Here is a 16,701-nt window from a genome sequence, read left to right as displayed (position 1 = left end):
CCACAGATTTCACACACGAAAATCATTTTACTTTGTACTTAAGTCACATTGAGAAACATGACTGTGGTCTTGAGAATTGTAGCAACCAGTTTTTAAAGAACAAGTCAGGATATTTCGGTCAACGCTGCACAAAGTTGGCTACTTACTGACCTTAGGAAAGGGCAATACTGAATATCTACAGAGTCCCTCTTTACCATTTAAAAAACCAACAACATTTACAGGTTTCATTGGTGTCCTAACGTCAGTTCTTTACAAATGTGACCAAAAACTCTTAGAAATGGAATTAACACACACGTGCTACACCTTTAAACTTTACCAACAACGAACAACAAAAAGAGCCTCAGGTGTTGAAAACAGTCAATATTTATTTATAAAAATATAAAATGTTACATTTAATGTACATGATTGTTTTGTTGTTCGAAAGCCGTCATCAGCAAACACTACCGGGTCTCATCGATGTGCGCTGTGAATATTTTTGCTATTCTCTCCGTCTCTTTCTTCATGGACGACGGCGAGATGTCGGGACGCTGCCGGGGGCCTCTGCGAGGGGGGATGCCGTGAGCAGAGGAGCTCCGGCCCTGGGAAGGTCAAAGACAGAATGCAGCTGCAGAGTAAGAGCTAAAACAAAAAGAACTAAGATCCTCTGCTTCATCTTAAATAATGACGAGATGGTATTTACAAGGCGGGACTAAAACAAACACGTTAGAGTGAGGTCATTGTGTGTTTTAGGTGTGTGGTAAATCACGAGTCACCACTCAGACACAACAAGCCTTTCTTCGGTTAGCGCGAGCAGGTTCGCCGTTGAACAGGCTTCTCACGTGTCCACCAGAAGTGCAGAACGTACAACCTTCAGATCGACAACAGGCTCGAACTGGTTCTTCAAAAGGCGAGAGCCACGTCATCCCGCAGGGAGCAGGAGAGTCTGAGTTCTCTGTTGTTGTACTGTTCTAGTGGTGTTATCAAAGTCATCATGAGACCGTCAACCTCACCAAATCACCATCTTCTTTTAAATGACGTCTTCGCGCTACTTTGCATTGTGGCCCATAAAAATAAAAAAAAAATAGTCTTTTCAACAATTGACATCTGATTATTTTCATATTGTTAAATATGATCTTCTTTATCTCTGCTGTTGTAGTTTGCTGAGCATTAAGCTTTGTTGTAACTTTGTGAATGGGAGTCTATTGGGGCCAGAGGTTTTTAAAGACCGCCCCTAGAGGCCCTCAGTGGTATTGCACTCAAGGCATTTCCGTATTGACTTCACAGTTCAGATCAGATTAGGTCCATTTCTACATAAAGTCTACGGTTGAACCATTTCTGCAGTAAGTTTACATTAAACTGCAGAAACATCCACAGGAGTTTAAGTGGTCACATGACAACCTGATGCTGCACCTCAGCTGAAGCCTATGATGGAATATTATGGCCACATTAAGGGAAAAAAAAGATGCAGATTTTTAAATTACGCTCTAAGAAAAAGTTAAAATGTCAAGAATAAAGTTGAAAATTTATTCCCAGAATACAAATTACATTGCAAGAATAAATCAAACTACTTGGTTTGTGCATATGATTCTACTGGATGCCTTTCGTAGATGAACTCTTGAAATTGGGTGAGCGAGTGCGAATGGCAGAAGCAGAGCCAGTGAGAAATACTCACCGGGTCGCTGGACATCTGGGAGAAAGACGGAGCTAAACGGATGGCTTTCATCGAAGCCTCCAGTTGGTGGGAGGGCAGGAAGAAGTTAGGGACCTCCACAGGGATGGAGCTTCATGCACAATGTTAAAAAAAAAACCATACAGACAGAACATGATGGCATCATACAAGCCAGGCACAATAAAAGATCCATCTGTTAGAATACAATAAAAAGGAGATATTTAAAACTCCTCTAAAGCATTCAAGGTCAATTTAAGACAAAAAAAAAAAATGTAAATACTGCAAAAACATATATTTTTTGCTTTGTTTTGGTTGACGGAGGTTGAGCTGCAACTTTAGGAAAATAATCCACAACCTGAACTACTTTTATAATGAATCTCTGATCTGACTTTGCCTCCAATAGCAAATCAGAGCAGCATAAACAAATATGACAGCCAGAAATGAATCGGTGAACACAGATCAAGGATACGGCTGGAGGTGTTCATCTTCAATGTCCAGGCAGCATGAAGCATTGCGGGTATCTGTGGCGTGCTGTGTGGTTGGAGATGAAGCCGTATCACCGGACCCTGCGTTGGTGCTGCTGGGTTCTTTTGCTCGTCTCTCATCTAAAGCTTCTATCGTCCTCTCATCGTCTTTCTCTGCGTCTGAGGCTTCTTCTTCTGATCCAGTAAAACTGTGATGGAGTTGGTTTGCCTCCCATCTGGGACACTTCTGTTTCCCACCGCAGTCACGAGTTTCTATATTTACCGTCTGCCTCTTGTCGCCCTCGTCTTCACTCAGGTGGGGCTCCTCTGGTACCTCCATGCTCTCCAGAGAAACCAGGTCAGGATCTGACAGGATGCTGGTCCAAGGACTGGTTCTGTCTGTTAACGAGGTCACCTCGTTTAGAGGCCTGGGCTTCACCACAACCTCCTCGTAGTCCTCATCTTTCTCTTCCTCATCATCCGTTTCCTCATCCTGTCTGCAGCCCGTATCATGCGGAGCTTCTTCACTTTCATCGTCGGACGTGTTGCCCTCGCAGCTTCGTCTGTCTTTTTCTTCCTCGGGCTCGGAGTCTGTGTGGTGATCGGACATCTCTGGAAGCTGAGACGACAGAGGAGACTCAACTTCTTGTGGATAATCTGAAGCTCTGCGTGGACTGGAGAGGATCTCGGGGATGGTTTGAGGGTCGTTGTCTCCGACAGGGGAAGATGTTGGGTTGTTCTGATGGTTGGAGAGAATCGTTTCCAAGTGGTGTCCTTGCAGACCTGAGTGAAGAGGAAAAGTAAAGACTATAATAAAAACTAAAAAAAAAAATCCCTCCTTAAAGAAATAATTTAACATTTTGGAAAAGGTGCTAATAACTTTTTTTTTTTTTTTTTTTACCACTTTTTGTTTAAATCGGATTCTCTCAACAAATAAAACTAGTTTGTGTTTTTTTTCTTTCTGTTCCATTTAAAGATTTTATGAACTTCACCGTGATATGTCTAAAATCAGAACTTAACACTGGTGGTTTTGACCTTGTCACAACTAAAAAGTTATCAAACACAAATGTCATCTAGGTCCAAAATAGCAGGAGCAGCAGCAGCAAGACTTTATTCCATTAGTTTGTATTGAGTGCCTCTGGTTCTTCTTCAGACCATCAGACAGGACCGTTTTGCTTCCTTTTATGGTTAAAGTGTGAAAGCTACACAGTAGACTGTGTCCACAATGAACTCCGGGCCCGCTGCCAAGTTTGGGTGAACTGGAGACAAATTTACTGCCAAGAACAATCATAAATGATAACATAATGAATGCCCCTTTTATGTGATGTACCATCCTGCCTGTTCTAAATGCTGTTTTGTTTTCAGGATCTGTGCTATGTGTTTGGCTGTGTCTCTGTGACATCAAATCGTGTGCACACAAACTTTAGCTGCATTTGTTGATTAATACCCGATCATTTCAGAGCCTAACAGGAATCAAATGGGAGCTCTTTGTTTGAAAGATGAACTCACCCTTAATGATGGTGTTGACTTCTCCAACTAACTGGTTGGACTTGAACAGAAGCTGACACGTGTCGCTCTCCGAGTCCCTCCGTTCCTCCTGTTTGCTTTCACAGTCCTCTGCAGTCATGGACGGGAAAGTGGGAGCTGAAAGCTTACGACTGAAGTAGCGCTGAATGTTGTCGAGCTCACTTAGTTTTTTCCTGTCAAAACAAAAGAGTCAGCTCAGATTTAATGCCAGTCATATAAAAAAACGGAATAATAAAGCAGCGATTGTGGGGACAGACCGTCTGAAGACTAATACCTAAGAGCTGAAAACAGGACCGAGCTGGAGGGACTGATGTCACTACAAACAGAGTGAGAGGTTGCTTGTTCCTGCAGACTCTGATGGTAAAGACGTACGTTGTCCATGTGCTCACAGTGGCGGTCGCTCTCACTGGACCTGCTATTATGATGACAGATAAATACAGGGGCACAACGTATATTTCAGCAACACGTGGCGCTGAATTAAAGTGTGCGAATGCCGACCTTTCAGAGAACAGCCTGTACGTGTGGTCGGGTGACGAGATCTTCTGCTCCGGGTATCTGCTGATGTGAGAGGGAAAGCTGCTGTACATGGCCGTGGTTTGGTAACTGAGAGGAGTGGCCCGGAACAACGCCTGGTAATGAAACACATTCCGGTTTTGTTTCAGATTTTAAAAGGACTTTAAATGCAAGATAATGTCTGAAGAACTGCTTCGCTCTCACCGATGAGTTTTTGGCAGCTTCTTCGTTAAGAGTTCTTCTCTGCCCACGCAGGTCTTGGACCCCCTTCAGCGGAGTGACGGACACTTTAAGCTGGCCGTGACACTGACCGCTGAAGTCTGTGATGTTGTACCAACCGCACACTGACAAGAACCCACAAAGTAAAGGGGACAAGTCTACGGAGGCGAATCCAATCACCCTCTCCAGCTCTACGGAAGCAAAACAACCCAGGAATGAATTAATACATCAAACAGATCAAAGCAGCACAAATAATGAAGTGAAGCTGCTTCCTGTACCTCCTTTGTGCCAGACTTTAAACACCAGAGATTGTTGTGAATCAACCAGCAGCTGCTTTGGAAGCCTGTAAATTTCAAACAAACGCATCAGCGTGATATCTGATTGCTTCCGTTACAAGATTGAAGTCGAGGTCAGGTTTGTAACCTGCACTCGTGCTGATGGTCCCACACGGGGCAGTCGGTGTTGGCGACGACAGCTGTGGACACTGGTTCAGTAGAGTCGGCAGTGACGTACGAAACGCAGCAGCACGGCATTCCTTCACTGCGCTCTGCCAGAGGGCAGCCTGCCAGAGAAACACACACAGCATTATTAAGGTACTGAAGGTTAAAAAAAGTAAATAAAAAGGACTTCAGGTCACAAATTCACCTTTCAGATTGAGGTGCATCGCCTGGTCCACTGCGACAGTCACAGGGAAAGATTCATCCGAGCTTGTTTCCGTGTCTTGCACAGATGTGATGTCTGGAGTGGCTCGGGAGGATTTATTCTCGTGTCTGCTTTTTGTGTGTGATTTTCCGGGTGTAATGGGAGAGGGGGTTCGATCTGCTGCCACCTCTTCTGAAAGGAGCTCCTCCTGACTGTCAGAGTCCAGCTGGGTGTGGCCTCCAGCAGGTACCTCCCTGGGATCAGAGCCTGCCGCCAGGGTGATGTGCAACCTGAGAGCTGCCCCTTGTAGATCCGCTGCTGAGCGCCTGAACAGCGGGTACACGCCTGTAAAACCACGAAACGTATCACACCCTGAAATATGGACATGATTTCACTAAAGCATTGATCAAACAAAAAGTTATTAAAGATTTCATACCACTCAGAGTTAGCTTCTGTTTGGGTGTCTTTGCGAGAGAGGACAGATCGACAAACGCTGAGCCCACCAGTCGGTCCGTGTCACTGGGCCTCCTGGTTTTGTCTTTCTTAAAGGCAACCCACACCTGCACCTCCAGCCTCTCTTCCCGTAGATACCACATTAACGGCTGAGTGCTCCTCAGCTCCACAGTTCTACTTCCTTCAAAGTTCAGTGTGGCCTGGCCTTCCTGCTCGCCCTCCTCGACACAGGGGTGTTTCATCTGCGAGCAGAAGGCGTCCTGGTCGTAGAACTTGTACCTGAGGTAGCAGTAGGTGGAGCGCTGAAGCTCGCTGTGGCCGGGCAGAAGCAAACAGTGGAGCGGTATCCACACACGAGGCGTTGAAAAAGTCAGAGACAGTTTTCTCATACTTTGTTCCCAGGAGTCTTCATCGTCCTGTGTTGCACTGTCCTTCTGGTCTATCTCCCAGCCCAAACCTTGAGCAGCTTTAATGACCCGTTCTCTGTCTGAGTGGTGAGCGAAGCTGATGGAGATCTCCAGGCCTCCGACCAAGATGTGCTGGTGCTGAGAGGAACTTGTTTCCCGAGTTAAATAAACTCCAAACCAGCCAGAGATACCTTCAAGTTGGAAGAAAAGGAAACAAAGTGACTGAGGGAGCATTAAAAAGAACAAACGCTTGAGCCAGAAGTCACCAAAAGGAGAACATACCTGTTCTTTTATGGAGGAGATCATTCAGTGGTATTTTCATGGTACCCAACAACATATCTTTAGGTTTGGAAACGTTCACTGCTACAACAAACAGGACAAAATAAATGATATTACAAGAAAAACTTTCACAAATAATGTTTTATATTTTCCCATTTGAAAATACCTTGAGGATACATTTGATATCATAATACCAAAAACTTCTACATAAACAGGATCACTGTTCTACACTGTAAAAACAAAAATGGCTGTCAAAATAAATATAATCTCAAGTGTTACCAGCAAAAAAAAGAAAAAAAAAAAGAACATACATCATGTATATTAAATGTTGGTGTAGCGTTGAGTAAACCATAATAAGCTCCCTCCAACCTTTGCGATTGTCTCTGTTCCAGACAGTGAAGACAGCAGAGGTCTGCTCCAGCTGCTCCGCCAGACTGCAGGTTTCTCCGCTGCTCCTCTGAACCAGCAGATCACAGGACACCTCCATGTGGTGGTCGAACTCGGGGCAGAAGCTCCTGGCTGCTGTGCGGGTACACCTCCTCTCACTCTCGGGCAAGAAGGACAGATGGACCGTGACGAAAGTGTTCACCCCCACAGAGGTAAAGTAGCTGAACCTTTCATCTCGTTCTGATAAGAACCTGAAACAGAAGACGTGTGACAGCAAAGTAAAAAGGCTGTGAAGGATACTGTCGACAAGTATATGTACTGTTGCTTTAAAGAGGCTTAGATGCACCTCTTTGCCTTCATTCAGTGTACTTGGCTGTATAAATAAACTAGTCCGCCACCTGAAGCTCCAGCTGACAGCTCGATCATATACAAAGACCCACTCTGCAAGCTGACGCTATTAATTATGTGACGTATGAAACCCTGAGACTATCAGAAAATAAAAATGCTCAGCCATGGTGGTGACTGCTTATTTTGCTCTTCTTCTATCATGAGAAACACATTACATGGACTTGTTAACAAGGTTAAACACTTGATTTTCAGTGGAGGAGGTCTTTGACTGATGGCTACATGAATACTGTTAAAGTACATAGATGCTGTATTTTAGCCAAAACAATCCCCCTTCACACAACAAAACCACAGAACCTCCCCACTTGGTGTCCCACAATTGAGAAGCTACACAAATTTGCACAAACAAAGAGCTTAACAATCAAAATGTTATATTTAAAACAAAAAGACAGTTTTCATCATGACCCCCCCCCCCCCCGTGTTTTCTACATGTTGAAATTTCCCAAACGTCCCTGCTGCATGTACATATGTGTGAGTTTTACTTTGAACTCCTGGCTGTGTAAATTCTGTTTACTATCAGTCATATAGATGAAATGAAAACCTATTAACTCTGTCCAGACGTCAGTGGTGCTGACGTACCTCGCTGCTGCCTGCAGACCTGATGCTCTGTGCACTTGAACCACGAGCGTCACTACACGAGAGGCGGCTCCTCTTCCAGCCCGTCCTTCAGGTCTCACGGGCCGGTGCTTGTATCGGATGCACACATCTAGCAAGCCTGAGAAACAAAACCGATCAGTCCCACTCACATGCTGAACCTGTGTCGTGTCCATGTATGTTTTTATTGCCTTTATTGTGTGTGTGTGTGTGTGTACCCGACGGCTGAGGCTGGCGTCCTGTGGGACTGTCCGTCCTGGAAATCAGTGGCAGGGAGAACATCTGAGCCTCGTTAGGATGTTGTCTCTGCATGGTGACCATGGCGCACAGTTTGGACAGCGGAAGCATTCCTCTGGCCACAAGCTGATCTCTGACATTTGGATAATAATATCTGCAGAGACATTATAATAGTCAATCAATTAAAACCAGCATGTTGAGCCCAATATTTTAAGAATGTACGATATTAAATTGCAATATCACCGAATACTTTGACACTGAGGTGTTGCATTAAGCAGTCACACCCCAGATTCAAAATTATGTTGACAATCTTTTCTGAACAAGAAACCATGTTTTTGTTGAAACACATCAGAGGTAGTGATGAAAAAACAATCCCAAAGCAGTGCGAGGAAACTCTTTCGCCAAGTAAAGTTGAAAATACACTTTATTCACAGAGTGCAGATCAGCCACAGTAGCACCTGAGCGCTCAACATAACAGCAACACTCAGGGCATGAGGCACACGGAGGCACAACTCGAACAGCGATTGTTAGGTAGTGAAATTTTGGGGGTAAATTTTTAAGATTGACAATCAGAATTTGAACTATTAGATGCAACATGTCATGTCAAAATAAAATGTTACTTCGATGAATGAGAAAGTCACAACAACAAACCTGCACCACACTTCAAACTGGACGCCTCCTCCGCTGCTCAGGCCTCGACTTGACAGAGAGCTGAGCAGCAGCCTCTGGACAGGAACTCCTTCAGGCGCCAGAAGAACGTGAGTCTCAGTGTGACCGAACGCCGGGTCGGGGATGCAGAGAGTGGCGGTGGTACGAAACGGCTTCAGGTTCAAGCCTGTCGGAGATGAGATGCAGGTCAGAGTGATTCAGAGGGAACAGAAAACTTCTTGGGCTGAAGGTTTTGCATGCTTTAATGGCCTTACTGCTCTCCAGGAGGTCCTGGTCCACCGGCGCAGCAGCGTCCGCCTCCTGACAGGGGAAACTGTACTGGACGTAGCAGTCAGCCTCGCCCCACACGGTGGACTGCAGAGGCGTCAACCCGCTGATCTTCTCCACTCTTATCACAAACAGATGCTCTTTCATAGATTCCACTTGTGCTGCAATCTCCTGAAGGGAGAGACAAACAAACGGGAAACAGACTTGTTCATCTCGTCAGTGCAGTTAAGAGTGTGTTCCTATTCACGTCCATTAATGAGAAAAAGATGAAAAGAAAGGCATGACATTCTTTTGTTTACATATTTGCGCGCACATACAAACACACGCTTTCTTATATTAGATGAGCAGCATTAGAGGGAAGGTGAGGCACTGGGCCTTTTGACATGATGTTAGTGGGACACAAGAAATTCGTGATCCCGGGAGTTCATTTTATTGTGTGACAGCAAACAGTTTTTGTTTTTTTTATACGAATGCCTGCTTTCGATCGACAATGATCTGTCTGACAAAAAGAAAATTAAAAGCTGCACTGACCTTTGTTTGTGAATGTGGCTGGTGATCCAGCAGATGAACCGGTCTCACAAGATGAGTCGAAGAGTCATATTCTTCATCCCTCGTGTGCTGGAGGGTAACTACCTGCTCTGATCGACCCATAGCCAGAACAACCCTGAGGTTTCCTCTGCAACTGCCTGAGAACACATCGATGACGGGCATGTAGCAGTCCACCGCTAACACGGGGTACTGCGCCTGGAGAAGGAGGTGGGCGATCTTTGGATCCCTGCGGGGGACGAGTACATTTTAATCCACAGTTACAGAGTGTGTCCTGTGTGTTTAGGAGTTCAAGAAGTTAATGGCATGTGGGGAAAAAAGACCTCATTACATATTCTGTGTAGGTGTATGACAGCGCCTCCCAGAGGACAAGGTAATTAAAAGAGAATGTGGCGCTGACATGCGAAGCCTTTTGCCTGCTCTGAACTCAGATACTGAATCATTACTGTGTTTGCAATTTCTAGGGTTGTTATCCAAACAATTATCATTATTAGCATCAATGAATATGCTGATTATTTTATTCATTCGGTAAATAAAAGGTCTGCAAATTGGGAGAAATTGCCTGTTTTGTCTGTCTAATTTCCCTAGAGGCAAATAGCTGATTTACTAAAATAGCTTAAATAATATATTTAACTGAATGCTTAGTTCGTTATGACACACTGTATGTGGCAGATAAATTTGTCTGACAAACAAATAGTTGATGAACTGATTACCTAAAACATTTTACTGTCACTTATAGTTTTTGTCAAATTACTCCTCATCCAGACTAAGCTGCATTTCTTCCACTAAATTCTGTTCAAGAAAAATATAAAAACGTGTTCTCTTTTCACGACTTACCGAAATGACATGTAGAACTGGTGAAGAGGTAATTTAACGAGGCCGAGGAGTCGATCCTGCCCCGAGCTTCCTGTTTTCTGCCACACTTCGATCACCATCAGATTATTCTTCATGCGCTCCAGCAGCTTTGTGGTTAAAGCCAAAGGCGTCACCTGAGACAAAACAAGAAGAAAAATCACATCTGTAGCCAGTGCCTGTCACAAATATGATATAATCGCGATTATTTAAACGGACAGGAATAATTTTATATAGTTATTAGAATTGGTTCCATTCGTCTATATAAAAACAGATGGATGAAATGAACTGAAAAGATGACATTTCAGTTCATTTCTATCAAGGTTTGACTGGCGCCCTTTTAATGATGTCATCTCTTTGTGCCTCTTTCAGATTCAGCACCACCATAGTACATTATTTATTGATCGGTACCGGTCATGGCCAGTAATTTCTTTGTATAAATCGGTAATAGGCTTTGTATATTTAAGTTATTTATGTCATAACGGACAGTGAAAATTCTTTTTATTAAGGAGGGAAACAGAAATATAATTTTTGTTTCTGTGGTCCAAAGTTCAATGCCAATAAATGGCTTCTTCTTCATATTGTGTATGTCTATCGTCACACTAAGATTAGGCCTATAAGCAGAAAAGACAATTTAATTGTTAACTGAAATGATCTGTATGACATGTCAGCTCGAACGTCATGACGTAACAGACACTTTTATTGCCATTTTTGTTTTTGTCAGTTTCAATTTAGTTTGACCTTTATTTAACCAGGTAAGTCCTAGTGAGGTTAGCAACCTTCTTCAAGGGAGACCTGGCCAGGACAGCAGCGATACGAGTTTCAGAGAGGACGATGCAAAATCAGGAACGCAAATAACACAATAAAAAACAGGTAACAATGTGTGAAGGTTCAGAAAAAAAAACTGAATTTACAAAACAACTATCAAAATGAGTTAAGATGAAATAAAAAAAATAAATAAAAAAGTGTCTGGAGCAGAAAACAGATACGTGTCTTGTGATGCAAGATCGTGATTGGAAGATGAACTTCATGAACTAATGAATCAAAGATACTTGGGTAGTTTGTCCAGAATGACCAGAGACTGAGATGGCCGGACAACTTTGGAGTCAAATCTTAGATGTGGTTCGAGGGCTGGATCTCCTGGACTAACCTGGACAAAGTTGAACGTGGGGTTTGTCTGACGCCAGCTGACGACAGATCTCGCCATCTCGTCGCACCAAAACAGTTTACAGTTCAAGTACACGTTTGGAGCCTGCAGGGGCCCGCAGCTGAAGTTCTTTCCATCTGGTACCATAAGTAAGGCATGTAGGAGGACCCCGGGCTCCTCCTCCAACTGCTGCCACGATTTCGGAGAAGTGTGGAGGCCGACATGTGGCGAGGGTTCTTTTGAGGGTTTCTGAGGAGTCCAAACGTTCAGTCTGGAGTCTCCTGAAGAGCGAGGTGGTGACTCCTCCCTGCCAGAGTCAGCGTGTCGAGCTCTGGAGCTGCTTTCTCTCTCTGGACTGGGTGCGGTTTGTGAAGGCGACGTGTCTCTCCAACACAGCTTATTTTTACTTTTTTCAGAGGAGAAAGCTTTGCTGTCTATTCCAAGTTGTAGTGACACCTGCAAACATATTGATATTACTCCTGTGACAGTCCCTGGGATCACTTGCAAAAATGATGTCCTGGGTAAAAAAAACAACAACAACACAGGGATATTACCTTGAGAGGTCCGATCTCCTGCGTTTCACTGTTCCCTTCCAAGCTCAGTACAGGCAAGACGACGTCCTGACTCAGCTGTTTGCTCTGCAGCAGATGGCGCAGCCGGTGAACCGCCTTACCGACGGCAACAGGCTGCAGGAAGAGAAGTCAAAGTCATTACCATCACTTCATTACTTTAAAGTCATTCAGTGATGAGCTTTTATTGAATGTAGATCTGCATTTCTAAGCATTTCATAGAAAAAGGGAATTATTTGTTGTTCTTTAAATATGTCACACAATATACCAGACCCTAAAATATGAAACACAAAAACCACCAGTCATTGCATTTAAAGATGGGAAACATCTAATTATAAAAGCAAAATGTTAAAATTGGAGTAATATGTTTCTAAACTATGTCAGATGTCATTATAATTTACTATTACCTGAAAATCTGACCAGTATTTTAACCAGTCGCATGAGTAATATTAAGTGTAAGGCTACTTACTTTCTTTTGGTGGCCCTTTCTTGTGTAAATGTTGAAAATCAGATCAGTTTCCCACAATTGTTTAACTGCTGCTGGACTGAAGTGGACAGGAAACACGGAGACCTGGTGGTACTTTACCACTGAAAAACACAGACGAGTGTACGTCAGTCACAAACGGCGTTCATCGCTCAGGTGGGTTTCATAAAAACAGATTCTAACAGGCCGTACCTCCTCCTGTGACTCTACTGGAAACAGCTCTGGTCACCTCCCCGCCTCCAGCCTTGGAGCGATCACGTCGACTGGAAGAGGAGATCATCGGGAACACGTACTCCACAAAATATGTACTAACAAAAGAGACAATTCAATGCAAGATTTAGTTAGTCTGAATAACCTTTTCATTTCTTACAAAGATCAACAGCATTTTAGATGTTTCACGCACCACTTCTTGCTGATTAAAGGTCGTAAAGGTTTCCTTTTATTAGAGGTCTTTCTGGGTGTGGTGGCTGAGCTCTCGGCAGGAACAGTCAGGGAGTCGACGATCACTCTCGCTATTCGGATTGAACTCAGCAAAGTAAGTTTCTCTGCACTCAGAATAGGATGAACATCATCAGCAGCTGGGGACCGCTGAAGCTCTGAAATTGGACTGGACAGTCAAATCATGGTTATTAGCGGTATAACAAGTAGTGTATGTCTGAATCTAGGCTTTCCTCATACTGTGTGTTTTTCCTTTTGCATAAATGTCAAACAACGATTAAGTACATTTTGAATTACATGTCACACACCCTGAGCTTCTCAAAGATGCTTTCATGGTTTCATGTTCAAGCAGTGTGATTTGATGAGCATGTAAAGGCCCTTACCCTTCACTAATCTTGGGTCCAGACTGTCTCAGCTGTTTTGGTGGATTTTTACTCCCTTGATCTTCCTCCTCGGTATAATCTGGTCTGGTATCAAAGATCTGAAAGAAGATAGAAAAAAATCAAGTAAACTGACAAAGACATGAGACAAAAAAAAAAAAAAAACACATCAGAAATCATAGTCATATACTCACAGGAGTTTTGTAGAACAAATTTTCCAGTAAGCTCTGGTCATACTGCGGATCGTTGAGCTCACTATCTCCACACATACTGCTGTGGCCAGACAGATATTCAGGGGGGGAACCTTGTGCATCCCAAAGAGGCGGGGGTGATGTGAAAGAGCTGAAAAAATAAATAAAATAAAGGTAAAAATCCAGTTCAATTTCCTGTCAGTTTCTCTTTTAAATGCACGCATTGTTACCTGCCAAGGAGCAGATCCACAGTTCTGTTGTCCATGTCAGCAGGACGGTCCAAGCCACTGTCTGAGACTAAAGTATCATCATCAGCGTGCTTGAGAGTTGAATCAGCATTAAGGATATTTTCAAGCAACATCCCAGAGGAAGAAGGACAGGATCTGCTGACATAAGATGGGTATAAAGCGTTACAAACTGTGCTGCGTGATAGAAAACACCGTTTTTTTAATGAACCTTTGAAGCACTGACTTGGAGGGGGTTTGGATGTTGTCCCTTGGGAGAGGCAGAGGAGTATCTTTCAGAGCCGGGGCAGAATCCATGTCACGTTTCAAAGCTAATTCCACCATTGCGTTTCTTAGCTTGTTTCCACGCTCTAAAATAACTGAGATGAGAGTAAATGTTGGATATCTCATCAGAAACAGTACATTTTGCACATTATGTGGTTATGTAGGTGTCATGTGAAGTAACGCTGCTACCAACCTGAAAGAATGTCATTGTTTGTTTGTCCCTGACGAACCTCCTGACCTGAAGGATTCACAGCTGTTTGACTGATCTGAGATTTGTCTTTCACTGGCATCAGATTCTCCAGAGTCTCTTCTTTGTCTTTCTGGGAATTTTGGAAATATAAGTGGTCTTTCCCTCTGAAAACATTGAAACAATATATTCAGTAAGATCACTGTGTTCAGATGTAGACTTAATACTGGATATTTTAAGACATTCCAGGGTGTATGATTACAAATACTCCAAACCTCGGTGTGTTTCGTCCGGTGCTCTCAACCGATCCTTTCTCGCTGCCAGCTGAGAGCAAAATGGGCTGCGAGGGCAGCGTGGTGACTTTCAGTCCATCATTGCTGATGTCTACGGTGGGACCTGAGGGGCTGCTGTCAAAGGCTTCCACCAGAGGCTCCAAATTAAGGGAAACCTGAGAGGATACAAGAAAAAGCTAAGCTGTAGACACAACTGGAGATGCATGGAATTCTTAAGAGTGTTATGGTTATATATGCAACCGCAGATAAAGAAATCTAGATAATTTTGCTTTCCATCTAACTCTCTGCTGGGATTTCAATCATTTGATTGTCAGTGCCACAATTTTACATGATGAAAAGAAAGCCAAAAACCGGTGATGCTTGATGTTGAGAAGTTGAAATTACTGATCCCCTCCTCCACACTTTCAAGAAATAATCTTGAATACAAAAAGATAATCAAATTATAAGGTAATGAAAGGTGCCATGTTTAGCTATTTTTAAATATTACTTGTGGCACTCTTTTGGCCCGACACAGTAAGGTTAAACTGAGCTACAAAACAGCACTTCAGATGATCATATAATTGACATACAGCTCCAAATCTATGCTGCAATCATAAAGTCAGCGTACAGCGCTAAATGTCAGGACACCAAACATCACCAACAGGTGCTGTTCAACAAATGCAGTAGGCAGGTAAGTGTGATTTCAGGTTTAAACTCACCTGTAACTCTCCCAGCTTCTCAGATTTTGGAGATACGAGAGTGTAAAATCCACCAACTGGGTTTGACAGAGACAGACGGGAGATGCCAGCGACCTGAGCCCGTGCGACTGGCAAGTGATCTGGTTTCGTAAGAACCTCCAGCACCAAAGAGCCCATATCTGTTAATGAACAGCAAGTTATAGATTGAGAGAACGCAGCACAGCGAGCTCAAACATATCGGTGTCTCTTTATTTACCTGTAAGGTATGAGGTGAACTGCTTTGGGCCGCAGCGGACGGGGAAGCGAGCTGTGGACTTGATGGTTTTCTGTGACAGCTGTGATCCATCTCTCGGAAAGAAGTGTGTCCCGTTGGAGGACTCGCCCCACCAGCGCAGCCTTATGAACGCAGGAGATGGCGGCTTGTGAACTGTCCACAACACCCGGCTTATCGTCACCCGCAGGAAACATCTCAGCTGGCCCTCCACCAGGGGAGGGAGGCTGGTAGAGGGGGACACGTCGCTGGGGACTGCAAGAGTTATTTGTGATTACAACGAAGTGGCGACACAAACAATGCAATGCTGATATCGAAGATCAGCATGTCATTTGAAAAGTTGAGAGCGGTATTTGCTGCACTTGTTAGCTCTACGTTGGTTGGTATAATGACACTGTGCAGTATTGTATATTATTTTCAATCGTCTTCAAGCAGAATAATATTTCGATGACACTTTCTTAGGTTGCCTTCGAGAAAGCAAAACTAGCAAACTGAAGTCATTATTCTTTGATTTGAAGATCATCACAATTGTTTTACACACAATTTTGCAGACTTTAGCTGCACTGGAACTCAACAATAATGGGAAATATCCTGAACCAATACTGCAATAATTTCAACCATGTCCCCCAGCCATCGTATTCAGACACAGATGAGTAGAAAACTTAAAAAAAAAAAAAAAAATGCATCACACTGAGTGCAAGAAATAATCCTCTGAGCTACTGTACTATATATATATATATATATATATATATATGTCCAGGATTGTACTATCCTGTTGTAAGATTTGGTTTTAAAATCAACCAGTTAAACAAGGCATTGTATTACTGATTATAAAGTTTTAACCTACGAGTGTCTGAAATCAACACAATCTTATGACAATCTTGTGTCATTGATCTTAAGACTTAACCTCAGTAATGAATTAATGAAAATGAACCCGAACAACTAAAAGTACAATAAAACCTCGATGCTTCCAGTCGGGGTTTACTGACACAGTTGACTAAATGTTTTACTCCACCGTTACGAGTTGATGAAGAACTGCTTTGTGACAGCTGGCGTCAACAACCACTTCACGTTGGTTTTGTTAGCAGCTAAGCTAAGCTTACCTTTCTTTTTGATGCTGCCAGCTCTGACGGAGCCCTGCTTCCTGCTCTTCATGCCTCAGCTCAGCAGACATGCGCTGCGAATAACAAGCCTGGCCAAAGCGGAGTCGGAACCGGTGTCGGGCATGTTTATTTTCACTCTCCAGCCCAACTAATAATCCGTTTAACAGCTCACCGACACACACACACACACACACACACAGAAAACCGGAAAACTGTTTCCGAGCAACAAAAAGTCCGCGCGAGAACTTCTGTCCCGCCTCCGCTGCCGCGCATTGATGCATTCTGGGAAATGGAGTTTGTTTCGCTGTGGCGGTTCAGAGTCAAGTTTCTATGAACATCTTTT

The 16,701-nt window shown here is 43.5% G+C and overlaps 2 protein-coding genes across 8 annotated transcripts in view; one reads left to right on the top strand and one right to left on the bottom strand.

The window, feature by feature from the left end:
• Positions 1-345: 345 nt before the first annotated feature.
• c2cd3 (C2 domain containing 3 centriole elongation regulator) lies at positions 346-16,644 on the bottom strand. Of its 7 annotated transcripts, none has more exons than XM_069712331.1 (33): positions 16,359-16,644; positions 15,241-15,510; positions 15,006-15,163; positions 14,290-14,462; positions 14,021-14,181; positions 13,790-13,922; positions 13,549-13,704; positions 13,322-13,469; positions 13,131-13,228; positions 12,713-12,916; positions 12,502-12,617; positions 12,295-12,413; positions 11,811-11,942; positions 11,260-11,712; positions 10,095-10,246; positions 9,243-9,486; positions 8,699-8,882; positions 8,427-8,610; positions 7,757-7,929; positions 7,524-7,659; positions 6,522-6,790; positions 6,156-6,233; positions 5,450-6,064; positions 5,017-5,358; positions 4,795-4,933; positions 4,650-4,714; positions 4,357-4,562; positions 4,138-4,268; positions 3,914-4,054; positions 3,622-3,812; positions 2,118-2,895; positions 1,652-1,760; positions 346-578 (listed from the first exon to the last, which is right to left on the bottom strand). In XM_069712331.1, the coding sequence occupies exons 1-33, from the start codon at positions 16,408-16,410 to the stop codon at positions 441-443; spliced, it is 6,648 nt and encodes a 2,215-aa protein (XP_069568432.1). In that variant the 5' UTR covers positions 16,411-16,644; the 3' UTR covers positions 346-440. The 7 variants fall into 7 exon arrangements, with proteins under 7 accessions (XP_069568432.1, XP_069568429.1, XP_069568431.1 ...); XM_069712328.1 differs by having other exon boundaries at positions 6,156-6,236; positions 16,359-16,643; XM_069712330.1 differs by having other exon boundaries at positions 3,914-4,051; positions 6,156-6,236; positions 16,359-16,643.
• Positions 13,419-16,701, top strand: part of apbb1 (amyloid beta (A4) precursor protein-binding, family B, member 1 (Fe65)) — a 146,785-nt gene continuing 143,502 nt past the window's right edge. Inside the window, exon 1 of the mRNA XM_069712338.1 lies at positions 13,419-13,428. The gene's annotated coding sequence lies outside the window, so the exon portion shown is untranslated. The remainder of the gene's footprint in view (positions 13,429-16,701) is intronic.

The sequence above is a fragment of the Brachyistius frenatus genome, unplaced genomic scaffold (genome assembly GCF_029030835.1).
Source record: "Brachyistius frenatus isolate BFR_SWC_R1_liver_20210118 unplaced genomic scaffold, ASM2903083v1 Contig_109, whole genome shotgun sequence".
NCBI classification, from domain to species: Eukaryota; Metazoa; Chordata; class Actinopteri; family Embiotocidae; genus Brachyistius; species Brachyistius frenatus.
Note: the sequence above shows the minus strand (reverse complement) of the source record. Positions and strands in the feature narration are given on the sequence as shown.

Excerpts from the sequence above, each read along its gene's own strand:
- c2cd3 (XM_069712328.1), bottom strand. The coding sequence starts at position 16,410 with ATGAAGAGCAGGAAGCAGGGCTCCGTCAGAGCTGGCAGCATCAAAAAG. Across the intron at positions 13,229-13,321 it reads ATTTGTTCTACAAAACTCCT|ATCTTTGATACCAGACCAGA; the intron begins GTGAGTATATGA and ends ATCTTCTTTCAG. Across the intron at positions 12,917-13,130 it reads GGACCCAAGATTAGTGAAGG|TCCAATTTCAGAGCTTCAGC; the intron begins GTAAGGGCCTTT and ends TTGACTGTCCAG.